Source organism: Osmerus mordax, chromosome 21 (genome assembly GCF_038355195.1).
Source record: "Osmerus mordax isolate fOsmMor3 chromosome 21, fOsmMor3.pri, whole genome shotgun sequence".
Lineage (NCBI taxonomy): Eukaryota > Metazoa > Chordata > Actinopteri > Osmeriformes > Osmeridae > Osmerus > Osmerus mordax.
The window spans coordinates 12424142-12449195 of record NC_090070.1 but is presented as its reverse complement, the minus strand read 5'-3'; the positions used below and the strand labels follow the sequence as shown (position 1 = coordinate 12449195).

General features: G+C 51.3%; 1 protein-coding gene across 1 annotated transcript; it reads left to right on the top strand.

Moving 5' to 3' along the window:
• The first annotated feature begins 1340 nt into the window (after positions 1-1340).
• On the top strand, positions 1341-24855 carry LOC136964970 (deleted in malignant brain tumors 1 protein-like). The gene is given in 19 exon segments (XM_067258948.1): positions 1341-1404; positions 1684-2004; positions 2392-2716; positions 3173-3486; positions 7199-7516; positions 8013-8238; positions 8304-8463; positions 8764-8839; positions 8934-8949; positions 13180-13256; positions 13532-13852; positions 13940-14338; positions 14541-14951; positions 22315-22908; positions 23241-23277; positions 23662-23895; positions 24001-24160; positions 24387-24456; positions 24563-24855. Coding segments are annotated over 19 exon segments (4137 nt in total). The 3' UTR covers positions 24577-24855.
• Positions 24856-25054: the final 199 nt, after the last annotated feature.

Genomic DNA, 25054 nt, shown 5'->3' with positions numbered 1-25054 from the left:
TTTACTATACAGTCAAGGTGAGGTCGGTCCTCATCGACACGTTCTCGGTAGGCTATTTCCCTCTGTGTCCTCGCGCTGCTACAGGAGCCTAAGATTAATTAAGTATTATGAGATCATTATTAAGTATGATAATTATCTTTGATTAACCCAAGTTTATTTACAGCCTACATATTAGAAATATTACAAGAAGGGGCTCCAGACTGGGGAATTGTTAGACATAAAACTCTACTGGGACACAGGCCCCTATTTATAGGCCAATCCCTTTTTTTCTTCCAAGCTTGCTGCGCAAGGCTATGCTATAGAAACTCCCCTTGCTTAACCCACTATACAACAGTTCAGGAACGCAAGTTTGATATCAGCTTTGACAGGGACATCAATAGGTAATGCGAGTGTAGCCGGTGTGAATCGGCTGGTAGTGGTCGCGCTTGGGATGCGAGGAGTGGCTGGTTCGACTCCCGGTGGAAGCAACCATTGGCCAAGTGAACGCCTCTGATGGAGCAAGACCAAGTCTGTTACATACTACTGGTGCCATCAATACACAACGCACGAGCATGCACATTTATTTAGCATTCATTTGAACGTTTTTTTAAGCTTTGTGTAATATTGTTTTAATGTTTTAGTCAAAATAAGATGATCGGTAGGCCTATCATTTAGAAACTTTCTTTTGTTTTGTAATGTTTTATACCTCAATTCTGACTTGTGTGCCGAGTCCAACACTTGGGGCCTCATGTATAAACCTTGAGTACGCACGAATAGCTTGCGCTTTGGCCGTACGCCATCTTCTGGCATGTAAACTGCGCAACATTTTATACACGAGGCCCTTGCCGTGTAGTAAAGGTAATATACTGTAAGTAGGCCCATAGATTACAGGTAAAAGCTAGTCGTTGCTTCCCTCTGGTGTTCGAAAGTAATAATACCTCCAATCATTGCACATCTCTCTCTCTCTTTTTTACTTGTGCCAGCACTTGTTCCTTCACGCGTTTGTTTGATGTGGACGATCAAACAAACGAGTAAATGGCTTGTTATACCATTTGTATTATATGGTTATTCCATTATTCCAATACAAAACAAAACGGAAACCAAGCATTTCACTTAATATGTTTCTGACATCCGAAATGGACAAACGATATTACAACCCTATTTAGCATTCAAGTTTGCAACAATTGTGACTGACTATGGGAACTGAAAAATGATTGTGCCCTGCCATTCTATAACCAACAGACAATGTGTTTGTGCGGTTGGCAGATAACTGCAGACACTTAGTCCTAATGTTTCTCTCATACTTTTTTTCTCAGGGCTTCCTGTCAGGTCAAAGTCAGATCAGAAGGATGTGGCGCACAATGATGATGTCAGAGGGTTTGCTGTTGTTCCTGTCCATACAGGCTGTCGGCGGAGTCACCTCAGGTAGGCTGTGCAGTGACGAGACAGTTGTCTCTGTTTCTAGGTTTCTGTTTTGTATTACACTGCAGTGTGTCCACATTAAAACACTTCCCCAAGGCTCTTAGTAAATAAGTGTCATGCGGGGGGAAATGACCGAACAGTCTCAGACTCTCTTAGAGTTGATTCATTCAAAATGATGCATGAAAGGTCAAAGCCAAAAACTGTATTTCGACGACCGTGTGAGATCTAGGAACATACCAAGTAAACAACTACCCACAAGTCAGGTTTGGTCTGTCATTACAGCTAATTCTACTCTGAGATTGGTCAACGGTTACCCTGACAACGCCTGCTCTGGCAGAGTGGAGGTGTACCACCTGGACCAGTGGGGGACGGTGTGTGACGACTACTGGGGTCTACAGGAGGCCCAGGTAGTGTGTAGACAGCTGGGCTGTGGCCACGCCGTGTTTCCCATCACCAATGCTAGATTTGGCCTTGGCAACGGGGCGATCTGGCTGGACAACGTCAGGTGCTCAGGGTCAGAGTCCTCCCTGGCAGAGTGCAGCCACCAAGTCTTCGGCGCCCACAACTGCTGGCACGGTGAAGATGCCGGGGTCGTCTGTGAGGGTGAGTGTGAATGAGTGAATGTTTAGTGATCAAGGTTTTAGTAATTTGAGCCAAGGAAATAAGGACAAGGTAACAAATGTGTGATTAAACGCTAAAGTTACAATTCATGCGTTCATTAATTCCATCTTTATTCAGTATTATACAAATGTTTGTGATCGTTTTTTCATTTTTCATGTTTACTCAGTGTTTTGCATTCAAATGTACTAATTGTATGTCACCCTATACTCCCTAATTGAACATTTAAGTATTCATTTAAAGTTCATTCATCAATTTAATTAATTATTCATGAATACAATCTTTCAGCAAAAAGGAAGCTTTCACACGTAATTTCAATTTATTCTTCTCAATGCAACCACCTATGAGTCAGGATCGTGTCTCCTGTTATAGCCAGTGTTCCCCTGAGATTGGTCAACGGTTACCCTGACAACGCCTGCTCTGGCAGAGTGGAGATCTACCACCAGGGCCAGTGGGGGACGGTGTGTGATCACAACTGGGACCTGCAGGATGCCCAGGTGGTGTGCAGACAGCTGGGCTGTGGCCGTGCCCTATCTGCCCCCACCAGGTCCAGCTTCAGCGAGGGCAGCGGGCCCATCTGGCTGGACGGCGTGGGGTGCTCGGGGTGGGAGTCCTCCCTGATGGATTGCCGTCACCAGGGCTTCGGACCCCACAACTGTACCCATCATGAAGACGCAGGGGTGGTCTGTGAGGGTGAGTGTGAATGGATGAATGTTGAGGGACCAATGTCTTCAACTAAGGGTGTGTTTAGAAACATTTGACAAAACACCACACAAGTTGTTGGATTCATAGATTACTGTTATTCATTCATTCATTCATTCATTTCCATCTATAATTCCCTTTTGAACACATTTACTCACGTATACCAACATTGTTCAATCACTCTCACTAATTCCCTTTTGAGGTTGATTTATTCTTTTAATTATTTTCGTTTGTGTTTTGTTCACTCATGTATTAATTTACTTTCACACTTTTATTGATGAATTCCTTTGTTATTCGTTCAGTATTAACACTGTACACACAGCTCCTTAAACAGGCGTATCTCATCTTTTTCCCTAGTGGGCCAAGTGGTCTCCATCTTCACACCGTCTCCCACCCCTGATGACAGTGACCCCAACACCCCCACCCTGGAGCCCTCCAACTCCACCGCCAGGGAAGCGGATGTGCGTCTGGCTGGGGGGAACAGTTCCTGCGCTGGCAGAGTGGAGATCTATCACCGGGGCCAGTGGGGGACGGTGTGTGACGACATCTGGAGTCTGAGCCATGCCCAGGTGGTGTGCAGACAGCTGGGCTGTGGCCAAGCCCTCTCTGCCCCCACCAGGGCCAGCTTCGGCCAGGGCAGCGGGCCCATCTGGATGGACGATGTCAGGTGCTCTGGGTCGGAGTCCTTGCTGATAGACTGCAGCCATCGGGGCTTCGGCTCCCATGACTGTAGTCATGGTGAAGACGCTGGAATCGTCTGTGAGGGTGAGTAGGAACCAGTGTCTGATTGTTGACAAGTTGGTTTAATGATTTAATTCAAAAAGTGTTCACTTGTTAAAAAATTATGTATGGATATATTCAAACATTTTGCAACTCAAAAAAGATTCCTTCTTAAATGTCCCTAGTTAGTAGCTTTACTTTATTATCTTTACATTTTCATATATTTTTGGAAGTTTACATTTATGATGTTAGTTGTCCTTTTATGTTTTGAATTAACATAAAACTGTATGCCCATGTTGGTAAATTTCTCCCCCAGTTATTCAAGTGGTCACTTATCCTGCCACCTCTACCTCCATACCCAGCACTTATACCCCCACCTTCACCTTCACCTCCACCCCCAGACCCAACAATTACTCCACCACCTTTAAATCCAGCTCCACACCCACCTCTTCTCTCATCAACTCCACACCCACCTCTCCTCCCATCTCCTCCACACCCACCTCTCCTCCCATCACCTCCAAACCCACCTCTCCTCCCATCTCCTTCACACCAACCTCTCCTACCATCTCCTCCACACCCACCTCTCCTCCCATCTCCTCCATACCCACCTCTCCTCCCATCACCTCCAAACCCACCTCTCCTCCCATCTCCTTCACACCCACCTCCACACCCACCTCTCCTCTCATCACCTCCACACCCACCTCTCCTCCCATCACCTCCATACCCACCTCTCCTCCCATCACCTCCACACCCACCTCTCCTCTCATCACCTCCACACCCACCTCTCCTCCCATCACCTCCATACCCACCTCTCCTCCCATCACCTCCACACCCACCTCTCCTCCAATCACCTCCACACCCACCTCTCCTCCCATCACCTCCACACACACCTCTCCTCCCATCACCTCCATAGCCACCTCCACACCCACCTCCGCACCCACCTCTCCTCTCATCACCTCCACACCCACCTCTCCTCCCATCACCTCCACACCCACCTCTCCTCTCATCACCTCCAGACCATCCTCTCCTCCCTTCACCTCTACACCCACTTCTCCTCCAATCACCTCCACACCCACCTCCACACCCACCTCTCCTCAGAACACCTCCACGCCCACTTCTCCTCCCAACACCTCCACACCCACCTCTCCTCACAACACCTCCACACCCACCTCTCCTCCCACCTCCACCACACCCACCTCCACACCCACCTCTCCTCCCATCACCTCCACACCCACCTCCACACCCACCTCTCCTCACAACACCTCCAAACCCACCTCTCCTCTCATCACCTCCACACCCACCTCTCCTCCTATCACCAACACACCCACCTCTCCTCCCATCACCTACACACCCACCTCCACACCCACCTCTCCTCTTATCACCTCCACACCCACCTCTCCTCCCATTATCTCCACACCCACCTATCCTCCCATCACCACCACACCCACCTCTCCTCCCATCACCTCCACACCCACCTCTCCTCCCATCACTACCACACCCACCTCCACACCCACCTCTCCTCCCATCACCTCCACACCCACCTCTTCTCTCATCAACTCCACACCCACCTCTCCTCCCATCTCCTCCACACCCACCTCTCCTCCCATCACCTCCAAACCCACCTCTCCTCCCATCACCTCCACACCCAGCTCTCCTCCCATCTCCTCCACACCCACCTCTCCTCCCATCACCTTCACACCCACCTCTCCTCCCATCACCTCCACACCCACCTCTCCTCCCATCACCTCCACACCCACCTCTCCTCCCATCACCTCCACACCCACCTCTCCTCTCATCACCTCCAGACCCACCTCCACACCCACCTCACATCTCATCACCTCCACACCCACCTCTCCTCTCATTACCTCCACACCCACCTCCACACCCACCTCTCCTCCCATCACGTCCACACCCACCTCTCCTCCCATCACCTCCACACCCACCTCTCCTCCCATCACCTCTACACCCACCTCTCCTCCCATCACCTCCACACCCACCTCTCCTCCCATCACCTTCACACCCACCTCTCCTCCCCTCACGTCCACACCCACCTCTCCTCCCATCACCTCCACACCCACCTCTTCTCCGATCACCTCCACACCCACCTCTCCTCCCATCACGTCCACACCCACCTCTCCTCCCATCACCTCCACACCCACCTCTCCTCCCATTACTTCCACACCCACCTCCACACCCACCTCTCCTCCCATCACGTCCACACCCAACTCTCCTCCCATCACCTCCACACCCACCTCTCCTCCCATTATCTCCACACCCACCTCCACACCCACCTCTACTCCCATCACATCCACACCCACCTCTCCTCCCATTATTTCCACACCCACCTCCACACCCACCTCTACTCCCATCACATCCACACCCACCTCTCCTCCCATCACCTCCACACCCACCTCTCCTCCCATCACCTCCACACCCACCTCCACACCCACCTCTCATCTCATCACCTCCACACCCACCTCTCCTCCCATTACCTCCACACCCACCTCCACACCCACCTCTCCTCCCATCACGTCCACACCCACCTCTTCTCCCATCACCTCCACACCCACCTCTCCTCCCATTACCTCCACACCCACCTCCACACCCACCTCTACTCCCATCACATCCACACCCACCTCTCTTCCCATCACCTCCACACCTACCTCTCCTCCCATCACCAACACACCCACCTCCACACCCACCTCTCCTCCCATCACCTCCACACCCACCTCTCCTCCCATCACCTCCACACCCACCTCTCCTCCCATCACCTCCACACCCACCTCTCCTCATATCACCTCCACACCCACCTCCACACTCACCTCTCCTCTCATCACCTCCACACCCACCTCTCCTCCCATCACCAACACACCCACCTCTCCTCCTATCACCTCCACACCCACCTCCACACCCACCTCTCCTCTCATCACCTCCACACCCACCTCTCCTCCCATCACTTCCACACCCACCTCTCCTCCCATCACCTTCACACCCACCTCTCCTCCCATCACCTCCACACCCACCTCTCCTCCCATCACCTCCACACCCACCTCCACACCCACCTCTCATCTCATCACCTCCACACCCACCTCTCCTCCCATTACCTCCACACCCACCTCCACACCCACCTCTCCTCCCATCACGTCCACACCCACCTCTCCTCCCATCACCTCCACACCCACCTCTCCTCCCATTACCTCCACACCCACCTCCACACCCACCTCTACTCCCATCACATCCACACCCACCTCTCTTCCCATCACCTCCACACCTACCTCTCCTCCCATCACCAACACACCCACCTCTCCTCCCATCACCTCCACACCCACCTCTCCTCCCATCACCTCCACACCCACCTCTCCTCCCATCACCTCCACACCCACCTCTCCCCATATCACCTCCACACCCACCTCCACACCCACCTCTCCTCTCATCACCTCCACACCCACCTCTCCTCCCATCACCAACACACCCACCTCTCCTCCTATCACCTCCACACCCACCTCCACACCCACCTCTCCTCTCATCACCTCCACACCCACCTCTCCTCCCATCACCAACACACACACCTCCACACCCACCTCTCCTCCCATCACCAACACACCCACCTCTCCTCCTATCACCTCCACACCCACCTCCACACCCACCTCTCCTCCCATCACCTCCACACCCACCTCTCCTCCCATCACCTCCACACCCACCTCTCCTCCCATCACCTCCACACCCACCTCTCCTCCCATCACCTCCACACCCTCAGGAGTGGAGGGGGAGTTACGTCTGGCTGAGGGCTACAGTACCTGCTCTGGCAGAGTGGAGATCTACCACCAGGGCCAGTGGGGGACGGTGTGTGACGACATCTGGAGTCTGAGTCATGCTCAGGTGGTGTGTAGACAGCTGGGCTGTGGCAATGCCCTGTCTACCCTCACCAGTCCCAGATTTTCCCTGGGCAGCAGACCCATCTGGCTGGAAGATGTCAGGTGTTCGGGGTTAGAATTGTCCCTGACCAACTGCAGCCATCTGCCCTTCGGCGCACACAACTGTGGTCATGGAGACGATGCAGGGGTGCTTTGCGAGGGTGAGTGTGAATGGATTCATGCTTAGCAATGTACCTTTCCATCAAATATTTCATAATGATTTTAAATGATTTATTCAATCATTTACTGAAGCATTCCTTCAGTTGTTCATGCACTGACAAGCTCACATACTGTATATTTATATATAAATATATTTTGTAAAATGAAATGAATAAAATCGAAATGTAAATGTTTTTGGTCTTTCATTTCACCTGAATTAATTCATCATCTTTTTACTTTTTTTGGTAAATATATTACTCATTTGATTTATTTAATTCATAAGACTAATGCTTTCACCTTTTTACTCTTTAAATCTTTCTAAATGTATTCCTTTAGAGACTGGCCTGGATTTGATCAGACCATACCTGGTGTAGGTTAACACACACACATACAATCACACACACTCACACTCACACACAGACATCACACACACACACACATATACACTATTTTGACCCTGTTGTTTTCTGGTTCCATCCTATCTTGTCAGGCTGTCAGGCAGGGGTCCCAAGGCCAGGGCCTCCATGTCCCTGTTCCCCAACTCCAGCTACACAGCTCCTTACGCAGCAGGCCCGGTCACTCTGCCCCTGGGCTCCGTCCTGCATGTGGCCGTGTCTGTTGAGGAGACGGAGATTGAACAGTTTGTGGTCGTTCTGGAGGACTGTTACGCCACCCACTCCCCTGATCCTGATGACCTCCTGAAATACTTCCTCATCCAGCACAAGTATGTGACCCTCGATATTGACGTGTGTGAATGTGTATGTTTGTCTAACCCCCCTGTTCCTCCAGGTGTCCCGCCAACGGTCGCCAGGTGATCGTGGAGGAGAGTGGCTTGTCCCTCCAGGCTCGCTTCTCTGCGCTGCTGTTCCTGTTCCAGGGGGACTACAGGGACGTCTACCTGCACTGCAGCCTCAACCTGTGTGACCAGAGGAGCTCCTCCTGCTCTCCTGTGAGTCCTCCAACCCTCCTTCCTGGTCTTCCTGACTTTCTTTACTCATTTTCTGGTCTCTCTGACAGTTGACTCTCTGGACCTTCACATTCTCTCTCCCTCTCTGACTCCCTGGTCTCTCTGACTCTCTGGTCTCTCTGGTCTCTCTGACTCTCTGGTTTCTCTGGTCTCTCTGGTCTCTCTGACTCTCTGGTCTCTCTGACTCTCTGGTATCTCTGACTCCCTGGTCTCTCTGGTCTCTCTGACTCTCTGGTGTCTCTGACTCTCTGGTCTCTCTGACTCTCTGGTGTCTCTCCACAGATGTGTTCAGGAAGGTCTGTCCGCTATGTCGACGAACTCGTACCCCTCCAGCCCGTCACCATCGGACCAATCCTCTGTGAGTTCAAACCACAGCCATGATGACTCCTGATGTTGTCATAGTAATGGTCTCCCTGGTAACACTGTGTTTGTCCCTGACCTCTGACCTCCAGGGGCCCAGAGTCTGGAGTGAGCTGATGAAGTCACACCTCCCTCAGAACGGCTTCATGACCATCCCTATGGCAACCAGCTCAGGCTCTCTCGTCTCCTGTCTTTTGAAAAAAAAATCCCATAAAATGGAAATTATGACAGAATACCTGCATATAAATAACTCTCTTATATAGTCGCTATAATATAAAGCTTTATATAGTGGGTTGGTTACTGAAGATTTGCACTTTTTAAGTAGTAATTTTATATGTGGGAACAGTTGGAACACTGGGAAATAAGTATACTAAATAAACCCAATACTTTTCCTTTATCTTCATCATGTATCTGGAACCAAAGCAAGGATCTTTTCCCTGAAATGATCAAGGCCTGCTGGAGTCTGTCTCTAATTAATTGATATATATTTAAATAAAGAAATAAAACTGTATTTTAATACAGGAATTGTTGACCATATTTTACAACAGTCCTCCACGGTGATGCCGATACAACTGTTTAAAAATCCAGCATACAGTTAATAATTATCAGTAAATGTACCTATGGTCCACCATGTAGAAAAATACCAATTAGCAACTGATACTGTTTTTATGTTGTGTCAGTATCAATATTCAAGATCTGTCCGAACAACATTTCTTTCTACTAAACTGCGAATCTAAATGTTTACACTAGATGGCAGTCTTTAATCAATTTAGTAAACATGAAACATTAAGTTGCTAACTAGTTTGTGAAATTCTGAAAACACCCAATGCTCCAAAGTAAAAAAAACGTCCCCGTCTTTACTCACTCACGATTTGTTTATTTATTTATTTTGTGTGGAAGCAAATATGTGCTTATTTCAACCCTGGCAGCAAATAAAAGTTGCCATGGTAGTCTGAAAAGTTGCTGAATCTAAATGGGAAATTTAAATATAATTTTTTAAATTGGAAACACTGACGGGATTAGCTCTAATTGGTCAAACCTTAAAGACTATCACTTGGGGTTTAGCGCGAGTTTATGGCACTGGCCTGGTAGTCTGACTCCGCCAGGACTTCTGTCTTATCTAGCCGGGAGGATGGCTAGTGTAGCAGGGCTTAGTGCGAAAGCAACCGGCAGGCTGTGTTCTCTTGCAGCGGCTGATGTTGTGCCAATCGGTGAGATGTACTCGAAGTCCGTTTTTCATTTGTTAGTTTATTTTTATTTTACAAAGGGTGACATGGACATGTCACTCCATAGACAGAATAAATTGATACTTGACGGAAGCAACGCATGTGTACGCACTCTGCAATAAACACCCGCGAGAACAACAGGTGTATCTCACAGAAGACACGCCCACGTGCATACATGAACAGGCATCCTGGGTTGTCAGTATTCTTTTCGCTCGGAAGCCGCGAGACCAAGTAGATGACATGTAAGTAGGCTACGAATGTGTGTTCGGGGTGCTGGTGTTTCTGATTGGCTGGTAGTGGGTTTATCTCGAGACGAGACAGCTCTCAACTCGGCAGAAAATGTACCTCCGTTTGCCAACACCGGCGCCTCGTCCATTAATTGTATACAGCGGGACAAGATCTCCCTTGGGAGCCCTACTTCTCAGCGTGGGAGAGAAATACAAGGTGTTGCGTGAAAGCGTGCATGTTATCTGGTTGAAATGCGTGAGACTTGAGAGCCCTGAAAGCTATACCAACATTTAGACCTGTGATAACGGCTAAAACGGAGACGATTCTTTTTATTTATTCGATTGGGCGCTGTCGCGCGTTGGTGAGGGTAACACTTCACTTTTATGGTATCAAAAGTTAAAAGTGGTCTGTGGACTAAATGTATTATAAAACGTTGTCAGATAAAGATATTGGAAATGTGTTACGTGTAGTTAATAGACATAGGAATCAGTTACATTTTCATTTAAAATGTGCAAGTCTGTAATGAGGGATGGTAGCCGGCTAACATCCCTCATCACAAAGTTGGGTTAAATTTGAGTGGGGTTGGTTGGCACAGTGATTTTGAAGATATAAGCATTTAATTAAAAAAGTGTGACGGTAGAGGAGGGCTACTAGTAGGGCTACTGTTCGGCTCCTGTTGTGGTTACTGTCCCTTTAAATGTTGTCTAATAAGAACATTGTTGTCAACATTTCGGTCTTCATTCTTTTTCCCTAATCCTGAGGATTAGGGATAGGCTTAGGGTTCAAATATACATTCCTTATAATGAATTGCATAAAACATGTTATTAAATGATGAATTGCTTAAAATATACTATTAAATGTTCAAATTGTTTCTATTGCTTGCTTCATTTTGTGTAACTCTAGCATGTTAACATTGTGCCAACCAAACCCATATTGTGTGCCAACCAGCCCCATCACAAATGCACAACATGACTTTAATCACAAATCACCACATTTTAAAAACATATTTGTGTACATTTAAACATATTTAATTATAGCTTAGACCATAACGTTTCATTTGCTGCTGGTTAGAATATTCTAACATAAATGATGCCAGAGAAATATGGCATACAGTGAAGTGTGCCAACCAACCCCAGTCTCCCCTACCTCAACTGTAGGCCTATAGGGTAACATATATGTTAATAATATGATTATTTAGTAATAATAATATGTCTATGGCAGAAGGCTAGGATATGCATAAACTTGCTAGGTAGCTAGTTAATTTAGCAAGCTATGCAAAATTTATCAAGCTTTTTCTTTTCTTAACCCTTGTGTTATCTTCGGGTCATTCTGACCCATCAGTCATTGTGACCCACCGTCGTATTGCGACAAATTTACCTCCTACAAAAACAAAGTGAAGCATTTTCTTTTAACTGTCGGGCTGTCTCAGACCCCCCACATTGCAATGGTTAAAAGAAAAATTATTTTTATTTGTTTTTGTATTAGGTAAAATTGGGTAAACACAACGGTGGTTCGTTATGAACCTTTGGGTCATGTGACCCGAAGGCAGCACAAGGGTTAAAAAAAACCTTAATCGCGATTGGTATGATGGTATTCCTTAAATAAACCATGTCATGCTTGTATCGTTTTCTGGTGTAATGTTATGCTACAGTCACATAGAGAAATGTGTAAATAGTTGACTAGATGGAGAATGTGTTTGTTGGAGTTCATTATCAGCCTATTAATAGCCGTTATTATTATTATTATTAGGCTATTGTTATTATTATTCTACAGTTAAATAAACTCGATATAAACTACATTTTCAGTCAGACATAGACCCAAAACCTCTGAGTTATAGGATGCAAAAAATAAACATGTTAAATATAAACACCCAAGCAATGACCCTGCAGAGTTGGCGCACAGCTCTCCATGGAATCAATTTCAACCCAATTCCGCGCAGCCAAAACGAATATTGAAAATATGAAACAAAGGAATCAAAGCTCAGGCTACCCCATTTACGGTGGAAGCGAATGAGATTCCCTAACAAATTTAAAGAAATGTTATGTTTCGGCTAGATGATACTTACCATAAATTACTTTGACACTTCTAGCTCAATCATTGCAAAGGAGTGCAACGCAATGAATCGTCAGAAACACTTACTGACTGCTGAAACAACAAAAGGGACTACAAAAGGTATGAACAAACTAAGTTGGGTTATTTAACAAAAATGTATTAAGGTCCAGTCTCAACAATCAGCTTTTACATGTGAGGTCGGGATGAAATTGTGGAATGTATCTGTGTTTTAGAACTAATGATGTTGTAGGCCTAGCCTACTACTCGATAAGAGACTCTGAGCTGTCCATATAACCTAGTTATAGCCTGTGCTTCGGCAATATAGGCCTGGCCTATATTGGCCAATATAGGCCAGGCCTATATTGCGTGGGCAAGACGTGGGAGTCAGATGGCTGAGCGGTGAGGGAATCGGGTTAGTAATCCGAAGGTTGCCAGTTCGATTCCCGGTCATGCCAACTGACGTTGTGTCCTTGGGCAAGGCACTTCACCCTACTTGCCTCGGGGGAATGTCCCTGTACTTACTGTAAGTCGCTCTGGATAAGAGCATCTGCTAAATGACTAAATGTAAATGTAAGACGCACATTTGTGTGGGCTGAACCCACTCCTAACGCCGGTGCTGAGCAAAAAGTGTAGTTTTATGCAGTTGCCTGATATATACTTCAGCCAATCAGAGTGTGTCTGTCCTGGTGTTCTTAATGTTTCCTGTTTTTTTTCAAGATCTTTATTCAATTTAATTAACACATTATACATCTATAATGGAATTCGTAATATCAATATCAAATCAATATGCATTAACGCAAGGCTTCCTGTCAGGTTAATGTCTGATCTGAAGGATGTGGCGCACAATGATGATGTCAGAGGGTTTGCTGTTGTTCCTGTCCATACAGGCTGTTGGCGGGGTCACCTCAGGTAGGCTGTGCAGTGACGAGACAGTTGTCATTATAGGCTCCCTGTTTGATCAATGTATCCACATTAATATCCACATACAATACCCAAAGTAGTGTCATGTACAAGTGTGTGTTCCTGCAAGATAATAAACAATGTGTTCCCGGACAGACAGAATTATCTTGGTGTATTCAAGATATTAAATTATTGTTATCATATTAAATTATGAAAGGCTACTAAAAACAAAATTTCTATGACTCTGTGAAAGCTAGGATCATATGGTACATCTGTAATTACAGCAGATTCTGCTCTGAGATTGGTCAACGGTTACCCTGACAACGCCTGCTCTGGCAGAGTGGAGATCTATCACCAGGGCCTGTGGGGAACGGTGTGTGATGACTTCTGGGAGTTGTCGGACGCCCAGGTGGTGTGCAGGCAGCTGGGCTGTGGCCACGCGGTGTTTCCCATCACCCATGGTAAGTTTGGCCAGGGCCGTGGGCCCATCTGGCTGGACGATGTGTCGTGCTCAGGGTCGGAGTCCTCCCTGGCAGAGTGCCACCACCAAGTCTTCGGCGCCCACAACTGCTGGCACGGTGAAGATGCCGGGGTCGTCTGTGAGGGTGAGTGTGAATGAGTGAATGTTTAGCAATCAAGGTTTTTTGTGATTTGAGTGTCAGAATTGTAATTAACCATGAATAAGCAAAAAGGAAGCTTTTCACACGCAATTTCAATGTATTCCTCTCAATGCAACTACCTATGAGTCAGGATCGTGTCTCCTGTTACAGCCAGTGTTCCCCTGAGATTGATCAACGGTTACCCTGACAACGCCTGCTCTGGCAGAGTGGAGATCTACCACCAGGACCAGTGGGGGACGGTGTGTCATCACAACTGGGGTCTGAGCCATGCCCAGGTGGTGTGCAGACAGCTGGGCTGTGGCCGTGCCCTATCTGCCCCCACCAGGTCCAGCTTCAGCGAGGGCAGCGGGCCCATCTGGCTGGACGGCGTGGGGTGCTCGGGGTGGGAGTCCTCCCTGATGGATTGCCGTCACCAGGGCTTCGGACCCCACAACTGTACCCATCATGAAGACGCAGGGGTGGTCTGTGAGGGTGAGTGTGAATGGATGAATGTTGAGGGACCAATGTCTTCAACTAAGGGTGTGGTTGGAAACATTTGAGGTATTTATATTTTTCCTTATTTTCGTTATTTATTTACTTTCACACTTTTATTGATGAATTCCTTTGTTATTCATTCAGTATCAACACTGTACACACAGCTCCTTAAACAGGCGTATGTCATCTTTTTCCCTAGTGGGCCAAGTGGTCTCCATCTTCACAACAACATCTCCCACTACTGGCAACAGTGACCCCGTCACCCCCACCCTGGAGCCCTCCAACTCCACCCCCAGGGAAGCGGATGTGCGTCTGGCTGGGGGGAACAGTGCCTGCGCTGGCAGAGTGGAGATCTACCACCGGGGCCAGTGGGGGACAGTGTGTGACGACATCTGGAGTCTGAGCCATGCCCAGGTGGTGTGCAGACAGCTGGGCTGTGGCCAAGCCCTCTCTGCCCCCACCAGGGCCAGCTTCGGCCAGGGCAGCGGGCCCATCTGGATGGACGATGTCAGGTGCTCTGGATCGGAGTCCTTGCTGATAGACTGCAGCCATCGGGGCTTCGGCTCCCATGACTGTAGTCATGGTGAAGACGCTGGGGTCGTCTGTGAGGGTGAGTAGGAACCAGTGTCTGATTGTTGACAAGTTGGTTTAATGATTTAATTCAAAAAGTGTTCACTTGTTAAAAAATTATGTATGGATATATTCAAACATTTTGCAACTCAAAAAAGATTCCTTCTTAAATGTCCCTAGTTAGTAGCTTTACTTTATTATCTTTACATTTTCATATATTTTTGGAAGTTTACATTTATGATGTTAGTTGTCCTTTTATGTTTTGAATTAACATAAAACTGTATGCCCATGTTGGTAAATTTCTCCCCCAGTTATTCAAGTGGTCACTTATCCTGCCACCTCTACCTCCATACCCAGCACTTATACCCCCACCTTCACCTTCACCTCCACCCCCAGACCCAACAATTACTCCACCACCTTTAAATCCAGCTCCACACCCACCTCTTCTCTCATCAACTCCACACCCACCTCTCCTCCCATCTCCTCCACACCCACCTCTCCTCCCATCACCTCCAAACCCACCTCTCCTCCCATCTCCTTCACACCAACCTCTCCTACCATCTCCTCCACACCCACCTCTCCTCCCATCTCCTCCATACCCACCTCTCCTCCCATCACCTCCAAACCCACCTCTCCTCCCATCTCCTTCACACCCACCTCCACACCCACCTCTCCTCTCATCACCTCCACACCCACCTCTCCTCCCATCACCTCCATACCCACCTCTCCTCCCATCACCTCCACACCCACCTCTCCTCTCATCACCTCCACACCCACCTCTCCTCCCATCACCTCCATACCCACCTCTCCTCCCATCACCTCCACACCCACCTCTCCTCCAATCACCTCCACACCCACCTCTCCTCCCATCACCTCCACACACACCTCTCCTCCCATCACCTCCATAGCCACCTCCACACCCACCTCCGCACCCACCTCTCCTCTCATCACCTCCACACCCACCTCTCCTCCCATCACCTCCACACCCACCTCTCCTCTCATCACCTCCAGACCCTCCTCTCCTCCCTTCACCTCTACACCCACTTCTCCTCCAATCACCTCCACACCCACCTCTACACCCACCTCTCCTCAGAACACCTCCACGCCCACTTCTCCTCCCAACACCTCCACACCCACCTCTCCTCACAACACCTCCACACCCACCTCTCCTCCCACCTCCACCACACCCACCTCCACACCCACCTCTCCTCCCATCACCTCCACACCCACCTCCACACCCACCTCTCCTCACAACACCTCCAAACCCACCTCTCCTCTCATCACCTCCACACCCACCTCTCCTCCTATCACCAACACACCCACCTCTCCTCCCATCACCTACACACCCACCTCCACACCCACCTCTCCTCTTATCACCTCCACACCCACCTCTCCTCCCATTATCTCCACACCCACCTATCCTCCCATCACCACCACACCCACCTCTCCTCCCATCACCTCCACACCCACCTCTCCTCCCATCACTACCACACCCACCTCCACACCCACCTCTCCTCCCATCACCTCCACACCCACCTCTTCTCTCATCAACTCCACACCCACCTCTCCTCCCATATCCTCCACACCCACCTCTCCTCCCATCACCTCCAAACCCACCTCTCCTCCCATCACCTCCACACCCAGCTCTCCTCCCATCTCCTCCACACCCACCTCTCCTCCCATCACCTTCACACCCACCTCTCCTCCCATCACCTCCACACCCACCTCTCCTCCCATCACCTCCACACCCACCTCTCCTCCCATCACCTCCACACCCACCTCTCCTCTCATCACCTCCAGACCCACCTCCACACCCACCTCACATCTCATCACCTCCACACCCACCTCTCCTCTCATTACCTCCACACCCACCTCCACACCCACCTCTCCTCCCATCACGTCCACACCCACCTCTCCTCCCATCACCTCCACACCCACCTCTCCTCCCATCACCTCTACACCCACCTCTCCTCCCATCACCTCCACACCCACCTCTCCTCCCATCACCTTCACACCAACCTCTCCTCCCCTCACGTCCACACCCACCTCTCCTCCCATCACCTCCACACCCACCTCTCTTCCCATCACCTCCACACCCACCTCTCCTCCCATCACGTCCACACCCACCTCTCCTCCCATCACCTCCACACCCACCTCTCCTCCCATTACTTCCACACCCACCTCCACACCCACCTCTCCTCCCATCACGTCCACACCCAACTCTCCTCCCATCACCTCCACACCCACCTCTCCTCCCATTATCTCCACACCCACCTCCACACCCACCTCTACTCCCATCACATCCACACCCACCTCTCCTCCCATTATTTCCACACCCACCTCCACACCCACCTCTACTCCCATCACATCCACACCCACCTCTCCTCCCATCACCTCCACACCCACCTCTCCTCCCATAACCTCCACACCCACCTCTCCTCCCATAACCTCCACACCCAACTCTCCTCCCAAGACCTCCACACCCACCTCTACTCCCATCACATCCACACCCACCTCTCCTCCCATCACCAACACACCCACCTCTCCTCCCATCACATCCACACCCACCTCCACACCCACCTCTCCTCCCATCACCTCCACACCCACCTCTCCTCCCATAACCTCCACACCCAACTCTCCTCCCAAGACCTCCACACCCACCTCTACTCCCATCACCAACACACCCACCTCTCCTCCCATCACATCCACACCCACCTCTCCTCCTATCACCTCCACACCCACCTCCACAGCCAACTCTCCTCCCAAGACCTCCACAGCCACCTCTCCTTCCATCCTCTCCACACCCAGCTCTCCTCCCAACACCTCCACACCCACCTTTCCTCCCATAACCTCCACACCCAACTCTCCTCCCAAGACCTCCACACCCACCTCTCCTCCCATCCCCTCCACACCCACCTCTCCTCCCAACACCTCCACACCCACCTCTCCTCCCATCACCTCCACACCCACCTCTCCTCCCATCACCTCCACACCCACCTCTCTTCCCATCACCTCCACACCCACCTCTCCTCCCATCACCTCCACAGCCACTTCTCCTCCCATCACCTCCACACCCAGCTCTCCTCCCATCACCTCCACACCCACCTCTCTTCCCATCACCTCCACACCCAGCTCTCCTCCCATCTCCTCCACACCCACCTCTCTTCGCATCACATCCACAGCCACCTCTCTTCCCATCACCTCCACAGCCACCTCTCCTCCCATCATCTCCACACCCAACTCTCCTCCCAAGACCTCCACACCCACCTCTCCTCCCATCCCCTCCACACCCAACTCTCCTCCCAAGACCTCCACACCCACCTCTACTCCCATCACCAACACACCCACCTCTCCTCCCATCACCAACACACCCACCTCTCCTCCCATCACATCCACACCCACCTCTCCTCCTATCACCTCCACACCCACCTCCACAGCCAACTCTCCTCCCAAGACCTCCACAGCCACCTCTCCTTCCATCCTCTCCACACCCAGCTCTCCTCCCAACACCTCCACACCCACCTCTCCTCCCATAACCTCCACACCCAACTCTCCTCCCAAGACCTCCACACCCACCTCTCCTCCCATCCCCTCCACACCCACCTCTCCTCCCAACACCTCCACACCCACCTCTCCTCCCATCACCTCCACACCCACCTCTCCTCCCATCACCTCCACACCCACCTCTCTTCCCATCACCTCCACACCCACCTCTCCTCCCATCACCTCCACAGCCACTTCTCCTCCCATCACCTCCACACCCAGCTCTCCTCCCATCACCTCCACACCCACCTCTCTTCCCATCACCTCCACACCCAGCTCTCCTCCCATCTCCTCCACACCCACCTCTCTTCGCATCACATCCAAAGCCACCTCTCTTCCCATCACCTCCACAGCCACCTCTCCTCCCATCATCTCCACACCCAACTCTCCTCCCAAGACCTCCACACCCACCTCTCCTCCCATCCCCTCCACACCCACCTCTCCTCCCAACACCTCCACACCCACTTCTCCTCCCATCACCTCCACACCCACCTCTCCTCCCATCACTTCCACACCCACCTCTCCTCCCATCACCTCCACATCCACCTCTCCTCCCAAGACCTCCACACCCACCTCTCCTCCCATCACCTCCACACCCACCTCTCCTCCCATCACCTCCACAGCCACCTCTCTTCCCATCACCTCCACAGCCACCTCTCTTCCCATCACCTCCATAGCCACCTCTCCTCGAAATACCTCCACACCCACCTCTCCTCCCATCACATCCACACCCACCTCTCTTCCCATCACCTCCACCCCCACCTCTCTTCCCATCTCCTCCACACCCACCTCTCCTCCCATCACCTCCACAGCCACCTCTCTTCCCATCACCTCCACAGCCACCTCTCCTCCCAACACCTCCACACCCACCTCTCCTCCCATCACCTCCACAGCCACTTCTCCTCCCATCACCTCCACACCCACCTCTCCTCCCATCACCTCCACACCCACCTCTCCTCCCATCACCTCCACACCCACCTCTCCTCCCATCACCTCCACAGCCACTTCTCCTCCCATCTCCTCGACACTCAACTCTCCTCCCATCACCTCCAAACCCAGCTCTCCTCCAAAGACCTCCACACCCACCTCTCCTCCAAAGACCTCCACACCCACCTCTCCTCCCAACACCTCCACACCCACATCTCCTCCCATCTCCTCCACACCCAGCTCTCCTCCCATCACCTCCACACCCAGCTCTCCTCCCATCACCTCCACACCCAGCTCTCCTCCCATCACCTCCACACCCACCTCTCTTCCCATCACCTCCACACCCAGCTCTCCTCCCATCTCCTCCACACCCACCTCTCTTCGCATCACATCCATAGCCACCTCTCTTCCCATCACCTCCACAGCCACCTCTCCTCCCATCACCTCCACAGCCACCTCTCCTCCCATCATCTCCACACCCAACTCTCCTCCCAAGACCTCCACACCCACCTCTCCTCCCATCCCCTCCACACCCACCTCTCCTCCCAACACCTCCACACCCACTTCTCCTCCCATCACCTCCACACCCACCTCTCCTCCCATCACTTCCACACCCACCTCTCCTCCCATCACCTCCACACCCACCTCTCCTCCCATCAACTCCACACCCACCTCTCTTCCCATCACCTCCACAGCCACCTCTCTTCCCATCACCTCCACAGCCACCTCTCCTCGAAAGACCTCCACACCCACCTCTCCTCCCATCACATCCACACCCACCTCTCTTCCCATCACCTCCACACCCACCTCTCCTCCCATCACCTCCACACCCACCTCTCCTCCAAAGACCTCCACCCCCACCTCTCTTCCCATCTCCTCCACACCCACCTCTCCTCCCATCACCTCCACAGCCACCTCTCCTCCAAAGACCTCCACACCCACCTCTCTTCCCATCATCTCCACACCCAACTCTCCTCCCAAGACCTCCACACCCACCTCTCCTCCCATCCCCTCCACACCCACCTCTCCTCCCATCACCTCTACACCCACCTCTCCTCCCATCACCTCCACACCCACCTCTCTTCCCATCACTTCCACACCCACCTCTCCTCCCATCACCTCCACACCCACCTCTCCTCCAATCACCTCCACAGCCACCTCTCCTCCCATCATCTCCACACACACCTCTCCTCCCATCACCTCCAAACCCACCTCTCTTCCCATCACCTCCACAGCCACCTCTCCTCCCATCTCCACTGCCACCTCTCCTCCCAACACCTCCACACCCACCTCTTCTCCCTTAACCTCCACACCCACCTCTCCTCCCATCACCTCCACACCCACCTCTCCTCCCAAGACCTCCACACCCACCTCTCCTCCCAACACCTCCACACCCACCTCTTCTCCCTTAACTTCCACACCCACCTCTCCTCCCATCACCTCCACACCCACCACTCCTCCCAAGACCTCCACACCCACCTCTCCTCCCATAACCTCCACACCCTCCTCTCCTCCCATCACCTCCACACCCACCTCTCTTCCCATCACCTCCACACCCACCTCTCCTCCCATCTTCACTCCCACCTCTCCTCCCATCACATCCACACCCACCTCTCTTCCCATCACCTCCACCCCCACCTCTCTTCCCATCACCTCCACCCCCACCTCTCTTCCCATCTCCTCCACACCCACCTCTCCTCCCATCACCTCCACAGCCACCTCTCCTCCAAAGACCTCCACACCCAACTCTCCTCCCAAGACCTCCACACCCACCTCTCCTCCCATCCCCTCCACACCCACCTCTCCTCCCATCACCTCTACACCCACCTCACCTCCCATCACCTCCACACCCACCTCTCTTCCCATCTCTTCCACACCTACCTCTCTTCCCATCACCTCCACACCCACCTCTTCTCCCTTAACCTCCACACCCACCTCTCCTCCCATCACCTCCACACCCACCTCTCCTCCCAAGACCTCCACACCCACCTCTCCTCCCATAACCTCCACACCCTCCTCTCCTCCCATCACCTCCACCCCCACCTCTCCTCCCATCTTCACTCCCACCTCTCCTCCCATCACATCCACACCCACCTCTCTTCCCATCACCTCCACCCCCACCTCTCTTCCCATCACCTCCACCCCCACCTCTCTTCCCATCTCCTCCACACCCACCTCTCCTCCCATCACCTCCACAGCCACCTCTCTTCCCATCACCTCCACAGCCACCTCTCCTCCAAAGACCTCCACACCCACCTCTCTTCCCAACATCTCCACACCCAACTCTCCTCCCAAGACCTCCACACCCACCTCTCCTCCCATCCCCTCCACACCCACCTCTCCTCCCATCACCTCTACACCCACCTCTCCTCCCATCACCTCCACACCCACCTCTCTTCCCATCACTTCCACACCCACCTCTCCTCCCATCACCTCCACACCCACCTCTCCTCCCATCCCTTCCACACCCACCTCTCCTCCCATCACCTCTACACCCACCTCTCCTCCCATCACCTCCACACCCACCTCTCTTCCCATCACCTCCACACCCACCTCTCTTCCCATCACTTCCACACCCACCTCTCCTCCCATCACCTCCACACCCACCTCTCCTCCAATCACCTCCACACCCACCTCTCCTCCAATCACCTCCACAGCCACTTCTCCTCCCATCATCTCCACACACACCTCTCCTCCCATCACCTCCAAACCCACCTCTCTTCCCATCACCTCCACAGCCACCTCTCCTCCCATCTCCACTCCCACCTCTCCTCCCAACACCTCCACACCCACCTCTTCTCCCATCACCTCCACACCCACCTCTCCTCCCAAGACCTCCACACCCTCCTCTCCTCCCATCACCTCCACACCCACCTCTCTTCCCATCACCTCCACACCCACCTCTCTTCCCATCTCCTCCACACCCACCTCTCCTCCCATCACCTCTACACCCACCTCTCCTCCCATCACCTCCACACCCACCTATCTTCCCATCACTTCCACACCCACCTCTCCTCCCATCACCTCCACACCCACCTCTCTTCCCATCTCTTCCACACCTACCTCTCTTCCCATCACCTCCACACCCACCTCTCTTCCCATCACTTCCACACCCACCTCTCCTCCCATCACCTCCACACCCACCTCTCCTCCCATCATTTCCACACCCACCTCTCCTCCCATCACCTCCACACCCACCACCCCTTCAGAAGTGGAGGGCGAGTTACGTCTGGCTGAGGGCTACAGTACCTGCTCTGGCAGAGTGGAGATCTACCACCAGGGCCAGTGGGGGACGGTGTGTGACGACATCTGGGACCTGAGCCATGCTCAGGTGGTGTGTAGGCAGCTGGGCTGTGGCTATGCCCTGTCTACCCTCACCAGTGCCAGATTCTCCCTGGGCAGTGGGCCCATCTGGCTGGACGATGTCAGGTGTTCGGGGTTAGAGTCGTCCCTGACCAACTGCAGCCATCTGCCCTTCGGCGCACACAACTGTGGTCATGGAGACGATGCAGGGGTGCTTTGCGAGGGTGAGTGTGAATGGATTAATGCCTAGCAATGTATGTCTCAAAGTCTCTTGTCAACCAAAATCATAGGGTATAAGGAAAATAATATTTAAAAGGATTAATCCCCTATATCCAAGTTTTCTCTCGGATGTCCATGCACTGACTAACTCACATATACTTCCAGTACTCGTTAATTTACGTTTTATTAAATCATTCACTTATTTGTTGTTAATGTATTTCCTTTTTGAGTGTATATAGTAAATATTACTGCTAATTATATCAAATACTGATATTTCAACTAATTCTTATAAACAAATTCAACTTTTTACTAATCAATTTTCCTGAATGTCCGTTAGAGAACGACCTGGACGTGACCATCAGACCTTACCTGGTGTAGGTTAACACACACACACACACACACACTGACAAAACACACACACACTGACAACAAACACGCACACACTGACATCACACACACACACTGACAACAAACACGCACACACTGACATCACACACAAACACACTGACAACACACACACACTGACATCACACACACTCACAACACACACACACTGACAACACACACACACTGACATCACACACACTCACAACACACACACACACACACTGACATCAAACACAAACACACTGACAACACACACACTGACATCACACACACTCACAACACACACACACATTGACATCACACACACACACTGACATCACACACACAATACTTTGACCCTGTTGTTTTGTGGTTCCATCCTATCTTGTCAGGCTGTCAGGCAGGGGTCCCAAGGCCAGGGCCTCCATGTCCCTGTTCCCCAACTCCAGCTACACAGCTCCTTACCCAGCAGGCCCGGTCACTCTGCCCCTGGGCTCCGTCCTGCATGTGGGCGTGTCTGTTGAGGAGACGGAGATTGGACGCTTTGTGGTCGTTCTGGAGGACTGCTACGCCACCCACTCCCCTGATCCTAATGACCTCCTGAAATACCTCCTCATCCAGCACAAGTATGTGACCCTGAATATTGACATGTGTGTTTGTGTGTGTGTAAAATCAGCTGAAGAGAGATTTGTGTTTATTTTCCCCCTCCCTCTCTCTCTCTCCTCCTACAGGTGTCCTACCGACCGTCACCAGGTGACCGTGGAGGAGAGTGGCTTGTCCCTCCAGGCTCGCTTCTCTGCGCTTCTGTTCCTGTTCCAGGGGGACTACAGGGACGTCTACCTGCACTGCAGCCTCAACCTGTGTGACCAGAGGAGCTCCTCCTGCTCTCCTGTGAGTCCTCCCACCCTCCTCCCTGCCCTCTCTGACTCTCTGGTCTCTCTGCCTCTGGTCTCTCTGCCTCTGGTCTCTCTCCCTCTGGTCTCTCTGCCTCTGGTGTCTCTGTGTCTGGCCTCTCTGCCTCTCGTCTCTCTTGTACTTAAAATCTCTCTCTCACTCTCCAATTCCCTTTGAGATTTTTTTCTTAACTTTCTCCGTTCTCTCCGGTCTCTCTCTACAGGTGTGCTCTAGAAGGACGGCCCGCTCTGTCTCTGAGTCCCTCAAGCCCCTGACCATCGGACCAATCACCTGTGAGTATGGGCTTCAGCCCCGCCTCCCGATCTGTCAATCATGATGATGTCACAGTGAAGGTCTCTAAAGTAAGAATGTGTTTGTGTCTGACCTCTGACCTTTCAGGGACCAGAGTCTAGAGTGGGCTGATGATGTCACTTCTCCCTCAGAACTGATTTCTGGAAAAACAACATGTAGCCATAATCATGGTGACCACGACATAATCTCTCCTGTCTAATGTAAACTGGGATGTTTCATTGACTGTGTAACCTTTGGAAGATTTCTGTATTATCCTGCAACCTGATGAAAATGTACTTGTAACACTGCACTGCCATCTTAGAAAATATTCCTAAGGTTTAAATGTTTTTTCGGGTTCCTGACACGTGACTTGTAATTTAATAAACAGAACTTGTCTGATATACAGAAAGCTTCACTCATTGGGCTAACAACAGCCCTGGGATCTTAGACTGATTCCCAGAGTTGATCAAATCATATGTCTAGGCAAAAGACAAGCAAAGTATTAACAAACAAGAAAAGGCTGTCCTTAATAATATTATATTATTAATAATTATCACGCATGGCTGAATATTTATACTGCTGTATACTTTCCTGTCGTAT